The following is a 13367-nucleotide window of genomic DNA, read 5'->3' as shown; positions in this document are numbered from 1 at the left end:
GAAATGATGTTACTCAAATAACAGTGCTAATGGTTCTTACCGTTTGCTGTGTAACCTGGTACATACATAGCATGACTTCCTGGAATAGAGTGGGCTAGTGTGCTTATGCTTGGAGAGTGATTGACATGCACTTTCAAGCTATATCTACCATTTACAGCAAAGGAGAAAAAATACCTCGAGTAAATTCCATCATTTTTTATAACATCAGCACCTGTATATATAAAAAACACAGTGTCAACACTTGTTATCATAGTAGATTACTAATATTTAAGTCATTAAAAATGAGATTTACTCCCCTTATTCTTTCTATATAAGGTATATGATCATGCTCTTATCTACTTTTTATATTCTCAGGTGATAAAAAATCCAATGGGTCCATAATTTCTCCCTGTAATTTCTTACCTCAGAAAAATGATTTTCTAAAGGTGAATAAGTTGTACCATGCTAATAAAACATTTAATCATCACCTTTAACATTCTTGTTCTTATCATTGAAAATAATACTAGTTTTTTTAAGAAATCAAGCACATTCTTCAGGTTGCTTATAGTCATTGACCCTTTTGAGATGTTAAGAAAAGCTATTTTGTCTCTAGGAAATAAATACATATGCACATATACACATTTTCCTACAGTTTCAAGGGTTTATGAATGCCCTGAAGTCACTTGATTAGGGACCTTTAATAAATACAAACTTTGGTTGCTTATAAAATAGTGTGAAATTACTTAATTTCCTCATTAGAGGGTATCTGGAACTGTTTTTCTAGATTCTAGGGGGCTTGTTGACCTGGAGTTTGACAGAATTTGGTAGCATCTACTGTGCCTTGCTTCAGGGGGCATTCTGAAAGGTTAGCCAGTGATGTACTTCCTTCCTTTTGTGTTGATCTTTAGAGAAAAGTTCAATTCCAAGCCAAATTCATGACTCAGTGGCAGGAAGGCCTAGACCCCAGGGCAGCAGAGGGAAGTGCAGCTTAGCCCAAGTATAGATCACTTTTGCCATTCAAGTACAGGTGGTCATATTGGGCAAGCAGCTTGTCCTCTATCCTAGAGGTCAATTCAGTTTTCATACCACACACACAGTGCTGTACACCAGCAGTGTATCATTGCTAAAGTGTCCCCACCATCTCCCTCTTCCCCACTGCAGAGGCAGGGCTCCTTAACATAAGAAAAATAGGAGTATATTTAAATGAAATAAGAAGTGCTAAACATTTTATTATCAAGGGAGATTTAGAATTCTTTTTTGTCTGTTGTAAGAAATCAAATCTTAACCATCTTGGCTAACACGGTGAAACCCCGTCTTTACTAAAAATACAAACAATTAGCCGGGCATGGTGGCAGGTGCCTGTAGTCCCAGCTACTCGGGAAGCTGAGGCAGGAGAATGGCGTGAACCCAGGAGGCGGAGCTTGCAGTGAGCTGAGATCGCGCCACTGCACTCCAGCCTGGGCGACAGAGCAAGACTCTGTCTCAAAAAAAAAAAAAAAAAAAAAAAAAAAAAAAAAAAAAAAAATCAAATCTTGGTATTTAGTGGTTTAATGATGGATAAAGTTTATCTTTGTTGAGAAATTACAAAGGAAAATCTCTCCATATTAAAGTCACCACTGCCACCTCTTTTAATCACTGAGGCAGAAAGAAATGAGGAAAGAACATTGGCTTGGGAGACAGAGGAATTGGTTTGAAGGCCTGCATCTGTCACTTAGTAGCTATGAGGCTTCATGTCTCTGAGCCTCAGTTATCTCATCTATAAAATGGAGATAACTTATCTTGCAGGGTTGTTGTGATGATTATTTGAGATTATGCATGAAAAAGTACATTTTAAATTGTAAATCATTTCAGAGGTATAAGTTTTATTATAGTTCATTTACTGAGCAGATAAATACTGCTTCCATTATAAAAGTAAGTATTAAACAACTGTGTACATACATGTTAGGTATTGATTGGAGGGAAACAATTTACATTTTGATGCCTGAGCAGTATTTTTTATTGTTTCTTTTTTTAGGGTATACATTTAGATAGCAAACAAATAAAATAGTTCCAGGGAATAATATAAAAGCCTATTGAGCTGAATCAGATGATTTTCCCTAGGAGAGTAGGCTCTGTTCTCCAGGCCAGCCCACAGGGTGGGGCAAGAGAGAAACATTCTACAAAAGTGCATTTTTTGGACCATAAACAAAAATTGAAAGGTATAACCATGGATAAGCCATCAGAGCATGAGAAGTTCATTTGGATCCAATCCAATAGGCAAAACAAGAAGACTTCTCTGGTATCCCCCTGAGGTGGACTTGAACCAAAACCCTCTGAATGAACTTTTGTTTTCCTGCACATCATACATGATTGCCATGGCAAGATACTAATGGGCTACCGAACTTAAGACTCTTGAAAAAAGATGAACTTTGAAACAACAGGGCAAAAGAATATAATTTTGTTAGTAGATCAAACACTTCGGGCTGCCAACAGAGGCAGGTCTACTGCCATTCTAAGAATGTAGTTTAGGAAAATAACCAAATAGGAAAGATGGAACAACAAAGGAATTTGTTTTTCAAAGGAGCCCAAGTGCTGCTGTTTACCTGGCTGGATGCTGTACCATCTATAATGTATGATGACCAGGCTCTGAACGCTGTATGTGCAGAATGAGAGCTTTTATCTATTCTGATTCCTCTAGGCTTGCAGGCTGGGTTTTCTTGGGACCAAATCACACATGTAAAAGGCAGTGGCTGTGCTAGAAATGAGCTGTGCCCTCTCATCAACCCAGCCTCTTGGGTCTAGGGTCATCTTATAGGTCACAAGTTCAGTTTCCAATTTTTTCTTCACAGCTGGGGTCCAAAGGGAAAAAGTGGGTTCGCTGTCACTGCACCTCCCTTCTGATTTTCATTTCCTACTTTAACAGTCCAGTCTGATTACTTCAGTGAATAATAAAGCTGGTGACTCTTAGAGGAATATAAGTATGTCATAAGGACATAGAAGCCTGCTCCTATATGACCTCATCAAATGGAAGCCAGGACCAAAGTGTCCAGCGGCTGCCTCCCACCCTTTGCTCAAACATAGACACTATGAGGATCCTCAAGAGGACTCTCTTTTTCCATGCTAACGTGAAAATATCGGTGATCCTATGAGAATTTGAGAATATTGTAAGATTAAGAAAAATAACTGAACAACTGAATAACTGAATCTTACAGATAAGCTTAATATTGATACTACCACATCATATCATAAGAGCTGTTGAGAACATGATAAAATGTCAAGACATTCCTTGTTACCTGCTCCATCATCGAGAAGTCTTAGTGTAACAGGATCTCCAGTCTCTGGCTCAACTGTGGCAGTGACAGTGGCATTAAGAATGGGATAAAATCCCTGTCTCACATTGGCATAAATCATCACAGGCTGGGGAAAATGGAGGCTGTCTCTTTCCACAAAGGCTTCCACAGTGGCTGGGGGCACAGCTGAGTTGGAGGCGCGAGAGGTCACTGCCACTTTCAGGGCTTGCAGAGAATGGTGGGTATTGTTCAGTGTGTAAGTCCAGTGCCCAGGCTGTAAAACAAGTCTTATTGTTTTGGAAAGTGTGAAAAAAAATCAACCCTAATTCGAAAGCATACATCTAAGCTGCTGGAGAATTTTGCTCTTGTTTTGTTGATGTTACACTTTTAAAAATACTACAAAAAGATGCCAGGAAAAGTAGCATTGGTTAAGGGATGAATAAATTCATATTTACATGGCTTTCATAGCATAAGTCACCTTTCTTTCTAGGTGATTCTTTAGGAATTACACCTCGGATTTATTTGGAGTGAGGGAGGATACATCTTGATTCCCATTTTTAGAACATAACAATAATAGTGTCCAGCTTCAAAGTACTTTACAGATATTAATCTGAGCCCCTTCCCCAAAAAGGAGTTTAAATGTTTTTCATTTCTTTTCGTAACTGAGAAAATTACATCAAATTAAGTGGACCATTATAATTTATGTGGACACCATGGACTAAAAAGGCAACAATATCCTTCTTTCACTCCACTTCCCACAAAACTCCACACTGAGAAATCTCAATCAGCAAAAAACACATACACTCTTAGGGACCAAGAAAAGGACCTACTATTTTTAATAGGTCAGGATTATACAATATCTAATTTGAGTAATTTATAGAAATACTGTTAAACACCACTCTTGCCTATCTGCCTGGGAAAAACCGACAAAAAAGAAAATCTGAAAGAAAAAGACTAAAATTATAATATAGAAGAAATTCATCCTTTTGATTAAGGATACTTTATATTGCTTTTTCCTGACTTCTGCTGCTGCTCCTTATCAAACCCCCAGAAGTAACAAGAGAAACACAACAAAGCAGAAGGAAGAACAGAAAAGCAAGGGGTTGAAGTGTAACTCAGGGTGGAGAATTAAGATGCACCACACCCTAGCCATCTTTCTTCATTGGGATTCATGAGCTTCACCATTTTCCATTAGTCATGATTCAAGCACCATGTTTTTTTTTTTTTTTTTTTTTCTGAGACGGAGTCTCGCTGTGCTCCCAGGCTGGAGTGCAGTGGCGCGATCTCGGCTCACTGCAAGCTCCGCCCCCCGGGTTCACGCCATTCTCCCGCCTCAGCCTCCCAAGTAGCTGGGACTACAGGCGCGCACTACCGCGCCCGGCTAGTTTTTTGTATTTTTAGTAGAGACGGGGTTTCACCATGTTAGCCAGGATAGTCTCGATCTCCTGACCTTGTGATCCACCCGCCTCGGCCTCCCAAAGTGCTGGGATTACAGGCTTGAGCCACCGCGCCCGGCCTGCACCATGTTTTTTGTTTGTTTGTTTGAATCATAACATTAGTGACAGATGCATGGCAGGAACTTCCACATCAAAAAGTTACCTGAGTGCAATAAATGTTTCGATACAGGGCATCTAATCCAGACCAAGAGGTCAGGCAAGGGGAGCAAGAAGTAGGTAAAGTTGTCCCTGGCCCTTATACACAGGTGTGAAAAGAACATGATGAATTTGGAGAAAAGTTCAATAGGAGCAGAGCATCGAAGAAGTTAAGAGAGAAGCTTGGGTAGAAGCCAAAACATGAAGGGTCTGGTATGTAAGAGTTACCACTTGGATTTTATTCTGAAACCACCAACAAGGTTTTGAACAAGAGACACACTGATTTGTGCTTCAGAAGGATCACTTTGATAGAGGTAAAGAATGCACTGGAGGATGGCAGTTTAGAGTCAAAGAGGCTAGTTAAGGGGCTGTCGAGAGGGTGGCAGGCACGGTGGCTCACACCTGCAGTCCCAGCACTTCAGGAGGCAGAGGCAGGCAGATCACTTGACGTCAGGAGTTTGAGACTAGCCTGGCCAATATGGTGAAACCTCATCTCTACCAAAAAATACAGAAACTAGCCAGGCATGGTGGCAAGTGCCTGTAGTCCCAGCTACTCGGGAGGCTGAGGCAGGAGAATCGCTTGAACCTGGGAGGTGAAGGTTGCAGTAAGCTGAGATTGTGCCACTGCACTCCAGCCTGGGTGACAGAGCAAGACTCTGTCTCAACAACAACAACAACAACAACAACAACAGTAACAACAGCAGCAGTGAGTGGGGCAGCAAGTGAGGAGGCACTGAATTCAGGCAGTGCAAGAGTGAATCTGATCAACTTACAATTCTCCTTAGAACCATTAGTGGTTCCCTTTCATTTCAGGATTCAAGCCCCTGTTCACTTTACTGTTGTGCAAAGCCCTTGCTAACACAGCTCCTGTTTATCTGTCTAGCCTCACTACTCCCCTCTCCTTCCTTTGCCTACATCCCTACCTTATAGACTACCCTACTCTATTCAACTACTCTAGTTCTATGAAGTCATGTTCTTTTTATCTGAGTCTTTCTATGTGCTGTTTCCTTTGCCCAGAATGTCACACCCACCTCTGGCTCCGTTATTCCTTATATTTCCATTTTGATGTCTTTGCTTCCAGGAAGCATTCTTCCTCCCACCCTCTTGTATGTTCTGATAGTATCCTGTTTATACTCTCACCATGACATTTTATTGCAAAGTACCTAGAACAAGACCCAGTACACCCAGTAGATGCTAAAAACCATATACATTGCATGTATTCATATTATAAATTCTAAGTAAAGATTTTTTCTAAGCATATAGAAAAGTGTGTTTATATGGATTATGTAAAGAAACATGTAGGCTAGAAAAAAATTTAATTGTAATACTAGTGGAAATACTAATTTTCAGTGTTGAAGTGTTTGATATCTAATATTTAAAACTGAGAATATACTTTAGTTATTCCTCTTAAATTTTTAATATTCACAAAATGGCCTCATAAATTTAAAGTAAACTTTGGATATATTAAAACAAGATTTTCTTTACACAATGCATTTAATCATGTAATTCAACTGAAAATCATAAACTTGGCAGAATATTGTCCTTAGGAACAAGCTCACAACACCTACCTTAGCTGTTCCTGGAATCCAAAGACTAGCTGTCCGAAAAGTTAGATTGGTGATAAAATTATTTGTGTAGTATTTTCTTCCATCAGGATCAAATAACATAATCTCAGGAGGACCACTGGTCTGCCACGTAACTAGAAAGATAGTGTCATTGCCGACAGTGTTATCCATAGTCACCGTGTTTTTCAATTGATGGTAAGGTTTAACATTTTCACCTGTACTTTCAAGCTGTTAAAGAGAAGATATATATTAGAGTTTCTGGTGTATGCATAATCATTCCATCTTTTTCTTTTATAACAAGCAACAATGAATTGGAAAAAATAAAAATAATTTAATTCTGACAGGTACTATAGGTATACATCATTTTTCATATAAAAATACTTTGCAAAGCAAAATATTGCATGTTATTTAAGTACAGTAGGTATAAAACATTTTGTTGTAGTTAATGCAAGTGTCATTTCATTATTTATTAAGAGATTTTAGTTGTCCTCATATTATCTCTTATCCAAACTAACATTGGCCTCAGATCAGCAATTATAATAACAAGCTTTTAAAAATTTTCATTTGTGAATATGCTTAAATTTTATTAATTTGTATATAATTTGTCCAGATCCTTTTACATATTTTGATAAGAAATACAAACTTGGGTTTTGGCTTGGTTTTACCACATTAAAAAATTATTTAGGTTGGTCACAGTGGCTCATTTCTGTAATCCCAGCACTTTGGGAGGCCGAGGTAGGTGGATTGCCTGAGGTCAGGAGTTTGAGACCAGTCTGGCCAACACGGTGAAACACTGTCTCTACCAAAAATACAAAAGAATTAGCCGGGTGTGGTGGCGTGTGCCTGCAATCCCAGCAGCTACTTGGGAGGCTGAGGCAGGGGAATTGCTTGAAGCAAGGAGGTGGAGGTTGCAATGAGCTGAGATCATGCCGCTGCACTCCAGCCTGGGCAACAGAGTGAGACTCCATCTCAAACAAACAAAAAAAAGTTATTTAGCCATTCACAATAAGCCATGTGTTTGCACATGCATGTGTAACATGTACAGAGTACAAACGTTTGCCTGGCACTGTGCTAAAGGCTTCACAATCTTACTTGATCCTTATAAAAATCCTCTGTGATAAATACTATTGTTATCCACATTTTAGAGATGAGAAGAGTAGGCTTGGAGAAGTAATTTGCCGATGTCACATAGCAAGAAGGTGGAACTGTGATAAAACCCAGTGGTCCTGACACCAGAGCCCCTGCATTTAATCACTATGTATTTCCAATGGCTACAAGTCTCTAAATAACTTTGAAAATTTACATTTATTAAACAAACACATTAGTAATGCTTCGTTAAATTGCTGAAACCTGCAAAGCATGTAAAATTATATTGGTAGATAACAGCAAAGGCATTGTGAATTGTTTGTTCAAGTCAATTCAAGAAATACTTATGGATTGCTGACTTCTGTGCCACATGCTATGCTGGGCCCTGGGCTGTTGAAGGGGATTTACATGTAGTTCCCACCTCAGGCCAGTGGGGCTAATGACTTCAACAGCTTTTGGGGAGGGGGACAAGTTTGGGAATGTTAAGGCTAATTTGATCCCATACGAATAATATTTTGTTAAATTTGTTTTTTACTTTTTAAAACAATTGTTTTTATTCCATATTATTGAAGAGGAAGTCACAGGGCATAAAGATTGAGCATTATCAGAAGAACCAATTATAGCCTAATCTGTACTAGATATTGTCATTTGTAATTCACATTTTTACTTCTTATTATGGAATCGTGGTTATTGCCTTCACTGTGTAAATATAATCTTCATGTTAAATATTTCCTAACAAGAATTGACAGGCTGCATTGGTCACATCAAGCCATTAACTTGGCAGGTACACTTGCCATCTGTGAGGAAACTATAGATGAAATTTTGTTCAAAACATTATTCAGTTATGTCCAAAATATCTTTAAAGTACTTTGGAAAGAAAAAAAAATGGCCCTATAAAAGTAACTTAACTAGAGGAAGCTTTGGTGAGCAAAATCATGTAAGTTGTGGTAGTCAAAGAGATACTTAGATATTTGTGGTAGTTAGAATTTAATGAAATAGTTGATACCCCTTATACAAGGAAGAGCTTCAAAGATGTTGAAGAAGCAAAAATAAGATGAATTCTGATTCATGGAAAGTTACTACGACACTAAAACTAAATTCACAGTTTCTTATTTTTCTTCTGCACTTTGCCTCTGCCACACCCCCATCTGCACTTTGAGCCACAAGGAAGGAGCAAGCTCTACTCGTAGACTTTGAAAAGCTGAGGTGGCAATTTTGGTAAATGGCTCCTAGGGCTGAAAGCCTGGCTCTGGTGATGCCAAGCAGCCTTTTAAAAGCCTTTCATACACAGGCTGTTACATATTCAAGTAAGGTTAATGAAGCAAGTAGCACAATTCGTCAATTTCCTTGTTTCCTTCTCCCTTCCCACTCCCCACCTGGAAATATAACATTGAGAAAATTCTGACCTGAATACGTTGCTGGAAAACGTCTCCAGTTCCAGAGGAAATTCTACTGAAAGCATCAATCATGCTATTGGAGTTTGATATATCTGGAACAAAGAACTTTAAACCTCCTGAAATACATGATAGGGATGTTCACTATTAAAATGGGTAAAATAAAACAAAAATAAAAATGTTAGGCCTTTTCCAACAAACTTTCTTGGCATTAGAGTGTTTGTTTTGGGGAAATGGGTGCTATGCTTGACTTGTTTTGCCTGACACCCTATACAACTACATGGTAAGTGGCCCTAGGCAAGTGGTTTCAGCTATTCTATCCATGAGTGTATTGCCAGGGCCTAGAACTTATGCACAGTACATAAGAACTCAATAAATATTTATCAAATACTCAAGATTAAAGTAATTTTAAGATAATTTAGGTTCATTGCTATTTACGTCCCTATGTTTACATTTATATTCTGAAAACTTTGCTTTTAAAGATAATTCAATAAAACCTTTCAATTGTCAAATCAGCATGCCCATTTTTTATTGAATAAGGAATATAAGAGAAAATTATTCTGTGCCTCATTTAGTATAAAAAGATATGTATCTTAAAACACTGTGTGTGTCACTACTATAGAAGTTAGTGCATTTAATCTTTTTTCTGTTTTGAGATGGGGTCTCGCTTTGTCACCCAGGCTGGAGTACAGTAGTGCAATCTCAGGTCACTGCAACCTCTGCCTCCTGAGTTCTAGTGATTCTCCTGCCTCAGACTCCCGAGTAGCTGGGATTATAGACACCTGCCACCATGCTTGGCTAATTTTTGTATTTTTAGTAGAAGTGGGGTTTTACCGTGTTGGCCAGACTGGTCTCAAACTCCTGACCTCAAGTGATCTGCCCACCTCAGCCTCCCAAAGTGCTGGGATTACAGGCGTTAGCCACTGTGCCCGGCCACAAAGCATTTAATCTTAAACATATGTTTTAGCTCCATGATTATGCATGTTCACACTGGCTTAACACCGAATTATAAAATATTATTTTTTGGATGTATAGAATTAGAACCTTTAGGGAAAATGTAAAAAAAAAAAATCAGCAAAATATTGATCGATTTTAGTAATGTGTGTGTGTGTGTGTGTTTTAAAAACAGTTTCTATATTTTCAAATAAGCCATATAATGAGTTTCATAGTTGTGTCTTGGATATTCAAGTTAAAGGGAAATGCTCCAAAAGGTATGTTTTTAAAAGTTTATTACCTGTAAGATGTGATAATTCCTCCAGATTTGGGGCTGCAGATGAACCCAGGGCAATGGAGTGAATTGTTGAACCACTGCTGAGCACAGTGGGTAAGCAATTGCCAATAAGTTTATCGTCTCCACTGGTCACTAATATCATCACAGTGCCATAAGCTTTTCCATTCAGTTTTTCAACCACCTGAACATACAGAATTAGTCATTTGGAAGGAAGTGTAGTTCAAATTGTTTTATTGAGCAAAAGAATTCTCTGTCATCCAAATTCCCACTGTAGCTCCTCCACCCCACGCCCATCCCCACTCAAGTTTTACCTCAACCCATCACAGCACTTGTCACCCTACATTCCACTGCCAGTGTGCTTGTGAGCAGGGACTTTTCCTGCCTGAATCGTCAAGATGTCCCCATAGTTTAGAACTGTATCATAGAGGATATGGAATACATCATAGTGTGAGAGGCTTGCCTCTGAGATCCAGCAAGTGACCAATAAGAGGGCCTAGAGCAGTGGTTCTCAGTCTTGGCTACATGTTAGAATCAGATGGGGAGACTTAAACAATTTTAATGGTCAGGTCACATCCCAGATCAATCAAATCAGAATCTCTGGGGGTGAGACTCACGTATTAGTATTTTTTTTAATCCCCAGGTGATTTCAATAGATAGCCAAGGTTTAGACTATGGGCTGCAACAACCATAGCTGATGTGTCTTGTTTGCTATCAGATAAGCATCCCAGATGCTGAATTCAAACTTGTATTGATTTAAATAAACTCTGTCATTCCTGAAACACAATTCTGGCCTTAATTGGTTCTGATATGCTTGAAGTCTAGAATGACTATAGACAGAAGCCAGACATGCTAATTTTGACAAGAAAATTGAAAGGGAAAAATGGCCACAGCTGAGACAGTCCCAGAATGACTAGGAACAGTTTAGAAAATGCCCAGATGTTGTTTAGGTTCTCTAGTCTTGTCCATTGTATTCATTTATTTGCTCATTCTGTCAACAAGCATTTATTAAGCAACTATTTTATGCTATGTACTTTGCTAGGCACAAGGAGTACAATGGTGAATAAAGCACAGCTCCTGACTTTAAAGATAATCCATCATTACTTTCATAGTTGAGGCTGTTATGACCACCCTGTAACAGACTGCCCCCCATCAGAGGAAACCTCGTATACCAAATGAAGGAAAGGAAAATGATGGTGATCCAAGGCTTAGGATGCTCTACTGTACCTCAAATCCTTTCTTAAGCCCTGAACAAATGCTGACTTCTGTTTTAGCTGATACAGTGGTGGGCAGATATGAAACCAGCAACTTTCGATCATCATTGCTGTTAATTTGGTGTAGCTGAGCTCTGATCTCTCCTTTGCTATCGAAACTGGTAATGCCCACGAAGGTATGAATTTCAACAATCTGCATCAAATAAAATTCTGCGGCTTGTTGTAGTTGAAGGAGTCTGTCAGCCTATGTCCCAAAAAGGAAAAAAGAAAATGGCAACATTTGGTTGGTAGACAAAAGTATGATGAAGTAGCTCAATTAGCAAACATCTCTGCTAATTCTTTAGAGATGTTGTATCATAATTTTTTGAGCTTTAAAGAGTAACATAATATTAGAATATTGTTTGATTAATTGCAGGCTCAAAAATGAACACTTTCAGGGAAGAGGGAGTGGCTTGGGGCTCTGCCCCCAACAAGATGTTCGTAATTTACCACTCTCTGTTTCTCATCATCCCCACTATTTCACTCCAACCCAGAATTCAAAGATCCATGAACCCAGCTGAGACGAGATTTGTAACTGCTGTTTTAAAAATGCAGTCCAGGTAAAAGGAAACATTGCAAAGAGACCTTTGCTAGAGAGGAGTGGCAGTCAGAGGATCCATGATCTGCCCTGGCACTACCCTCTGCTATTGTGGTCACCTTAGGCTGGGTACTTCATCTATAGGGTGAGGACAATAGCTTTCTTGTTTATTAAATTAGAATTGCTGTGAGGATCAAGTGAGATACATATATGGCAGTACAGTTAAACCATGAAGGGCTAACCAGGTTTAAAGTATATTAGTGACCAGTTTTGGGCAGGTGATGCTATTGATTAATTCACTGGGGTCACTTGTTTTGAAAGCTCTGGGAAAAGAGAGGAGCAACAAGCTGAGCTTCAGTGACTACCCACTCAGGGATGACCCTGATCTCTATCTCCAACTCAGGCATCTTCCTGGGTGGATCTAGACCTGCATTTCACACTTCTTAGGACACAGGTTTCTGGCTTAACTAGTTGGGAGTGATGATTTGACGACCGTGAAGATGGCAACTCTACACTTTGAATTCAAATACTGTTTCTCTTACAATATTGGGAAGTAAGTTGTAAAGGGGGTAAAACAAGGTCTTAGAACTCTGCCTTCAACTTTTGCTAATTATGTGATCATAGTAAAATTACTTCTTCTTTTTTTTTTTTTTTTTTAGCTTCAGTTTTCTCATCTGCGAAGTGGATACTGAGTAAGCACTCACAATAGAATAGCTATTGCCATCTTCATGGCCATCAGGTCATCACTTCCAATCTTGATCTCTACTCCCAGCTAGCTAAGCCAGCAACCCAGGACTCTCTTACCATTTCTGTTACCAGCCTCCATATTCTTGAACAGGTCCCATCGACTCAATATCTTAAATTTCTCTCAAATCCACACCTATGTCTCTATCCCATTCGCCACCTCTCAGATCCATCCAGTGTCATACAAATGAATGCCCTTCCCTTGAACAAATCCTTCTTATTTTGCCTCTTGGTCACTGCACACATTTTTCCCTTCCCACAAATGTCCTCTTTTCTTCTGTTTCCGTACATCACCCAACCTAGCAAGCACCTAGTTGAATCCTTCAAGATTCAACTCCAAGTTGATTCTCTCAGTGAAATCTTCCTTGACCACTTTCTGCTACAGCACCAGGTGCTGCCTCTTCAGTGCTCACATAGTAACTTACATCTCTGTGGAGCGTGGTCACATTGTATTGTATCTATTCACATGTGTGTGCCCTGTGTCCCTCATTAACTGTAAGCATTTCAAAGCAGAGATACTGTTCTTGTCATCTCCATATCCCTCAGGCCAGTGCAGCGCAGGCACCTGATAAATGAATGAATGGCAATAATGGTTCAATGACTGTTGTTGGCCGGAAAAGGGAGGAAAGTTTGGTTTGCCATGAGTTTGTTACTTTGGGCTTATTTCTCTTCTACATATTTCAGGTCTACTCTCAAGTACCATCATCTTTCCTCTTCAC

At 39.2% G+C, this 13367-nt stretch overlaps 1 protein-coding gene across 1 annotated transcript in view; it reads right to left on the bottom strand.

Moving 5' to 3' along the window:
- CLCA2 (chloride channel accessory 2) overlaps positions 1 to 13367 on the bottom strand; it is a 32494-nt gene that overhangs the window by 5779 nt on the left and 13348 nt on the right. The window contains exons 7-12 of the mRNA XM_025360630.1: positions 11341 to 11571; positions 10120 to 10297; positions 8898 to 9004; positions 6409 to 6633; positions 3252 to 3522; positions 41 to 211 (exon numbers count right to left, since the gene is read on the bottom strand). Coding sequence (XP_025216415.1) covers positions 41 to 211; positions 3252 to 3522; positions 6409 to 6633; positions 8898 to 9004; positions 10120 to 10297; positions 11341 to 11571 — 1183 coding nt within the window. The remainder of the gene's footprint in view (positions 1 to 40; positions 212 to 3251; positions 3523 to 6408; positions 6634 to 8897; positions 9005 to 10119; positions 10298 to 11340; positions 11572 to 13367) is intronic.

The sequence above is a fragment of the Theropithecus gelada genome, chromosome 1 (assembly GCF_003255815.1).
Source record: "Theropithecus gelada isolate Dixy chromosome 1, Tgel_1.0, whole genome shotgun sequence".
NCBI lineage: Eukaryota > Metazoa > Chordata > Mammalia > Primates > Cercopithecidae > Theropithecus > Theropithecus gelada.
The sequence above is the reverse complement of the archived record's forward strand: the minus strand, read 5'-3'. Positions and strand labels throughout refer to the sequence as shown.